The 1,803-nt window shown below is 60.9% G+C and overlaps 1 protein-coding gene across 1 annotated transcript in view; it reads right to left on the bottom strand.

The window, feature by feature from the left end:
• Positions 1 to 236: 236 nt before the first annotated feature.
• ODAD1 (outer dynein arm docking complex subunit 1) overlaps positions 237 to 1,803 on the bottom strand; it is a 19,556-nt gene continuing 17,989 nt past the window's right edge. Inside the window, exons 14-16 of the mRNA XM_032793042.2 lie at positions 1,580 to 1,683; positions 1,140 to 1,218; positions 237 to 1,052 (exon numbers count right to left, since the gene is read on the bottom strand). Of these exons, the coding sequence (XP_032648933.1) occupies positions 951 to 1,052; positions 1,140 to 1,218; positions 1,580 to 1,683 (285 nt within the window). The 3' untranslated portion in view covers positions 237 to 950. The remainder of the gene's footprint in view (positions 1,053 to 1,139; positions 1,219 to 1,579; positions 1,684 to 1,803) is intronic.

Raw genomic sequence — 1,803 nt, 5'->3', positions numbered from 1 at the left:
AGGGATCCCCAGATAACCAGCCCCAGGACCCTACCCTAGAGGAGCCACATCCCAGTCCTGGTCAAGGGGTCCCGGGATAACCATGCCCCACCCCAGAGGGGCCACATCCCAGCACTGGGCGAGGGGTCTCAAGATAACCAGCCCCAGTGCCCCACCCCAGAGGGGCTGCATCCCAGGGCATGGGGAGCTCACACAAATGCCCAGCAGGGGGCAGCACTGTTTCACACAATACAAACTTGTGGAGTTTATTAGGGATTCCATCCCTCCACTGATACAATCCCACTGCTGGTTCCCATGCAGCACCCTCCACTTTGGGGTTGGGGGTCTGCCCTCTCTCGGTTCGGGGGCGGGGGAGGAAAAATTTCCATCTCACCAGGAGGGGGCATCCTCTCTCCACATCTGGGCATGCTCCTTGGGGACCATCTGGCTGTTGTATGAGGGGGACATGGTGTGCATGGGCAGGGGGGGAATTGCGCATCTGGAGCATGTCAATTTCAGAGTGTGAAATTAACGAGCTTCCATCCATGATTGATTGACGGGAGAGACTTGGAGATTAGACAAGATTCCCAGAGTGGAGGTGTGGTTTTGGGGGTGGGGGAAGGGTCTCACCTCGCCTGACACCCCCACCCTGCTGTCGGGCCAAAGGAACTGGCCACTTCAGCAGATGGAAATGGGGGCAGCTTGATCTGGTGCGGGGGCATCAGTATTGGGGGTTTCCCCCACGGCTCCCTGAGATCTAGGGCGACAGGCAGTCTGGGAAGGCAGATGGGATGATAGAGGGGGCAGAGGTGGAATCCAGCCCCAGGACAGGGCTGATGGGCACAGGGTTGGGGGGGAAGGTGGAGAAAAAGGGGACCGTGGTGTGGGGGGAGGGAAGCAGCACACACTACAGGAGTCTGACTGGGATGCTATTTGCCAGAGGAGACCCAGCTCCAACCCCAGCCCTGGCCTCAGGCCTCCACGGGGCGCTGGGCCCCCCCAACCACCCGCAGCCCCCCCAGCTCAGTGCACTGGGTCTTCTTGGGGGACGGTGTCTCCTCCTTGCTCAGCACCTGTGGGGAGGCAAACGAGATAGCTTGTTTCAGGAAGAACTGGGGAGGGAACCCAGCCCCCTGCTCTAACCACTAGGCCCCACTCACCTCCCGGAGGATGCGGTCTCTCAGTTCACTGTGGGTGAGGGGTCGTTCCTCTTCCTCACTGCCAGCTTCATATTCCTCCCTGCGGAGAAGAGAAAGAGAATGAGGGGGCTAAGTATGTGTGAACCCCACTGCCTCCTGTGGGAGATAGAACCCAGGAGTCCTGGCTCCCAGCCGCCCAGTCCGCTGTAACCACTAGACCCCACTCCCCTCCCAGAGCTGGGAGAGAACCCAGGAGTCCTGGCTCCCAGCCCCCCTGCTCTAACCACTAAACCCCACTCCCCTCCCAGAGCTGGGAGAGAACCCAGGAGTCCTGGCTCCCAGCCCCCCAGCTCTACCTCATCCCTCTCCTGGGTCAGGTCTTTCTAGACCACATGTGCTGTAGGTGGGAGTCCCCCCTCCCCGATACCATGGCTGTAGGGGGTTGGGGGCACGGTGCTTACCCAGCAGTGGGGGGTCGCAGGGGATACTCTGTGGGGGTGTAACCCGCCATCTGCCCCAGGAGCAGTCGAGCTGTCTCTTCGGGGTCATAGGGCATATCGTAGTTCTGGGGGGAGGGGGAAAAGGTCACTTCCTGCCCCCCCCATTTCCCATCCCATCCCCCTGATCTCTGCCCCAGCACACATATCCCCCACCTCATCCCATCCCCCGCCACCCTATCCTACTC

Source organism: Chelonoidis abingdonii, chromosome 11, assembly GCF_003597395.2.
Source record: "Chelonoidis abingdonii isolate Lonesome George chromosome 11, CheloAbing_2.0, whole genome shotgun sequence".
In the NCBI taxonomy this organism is placed as follows: Eukaryota; Metazoa; Chordata; order Testudines; family Testudinidae; genus Chelonoidis; species Chelonoidis abingdonii.
This window is presented reverse-complemented; position numbering and strand designations above follow the sequence as displayed.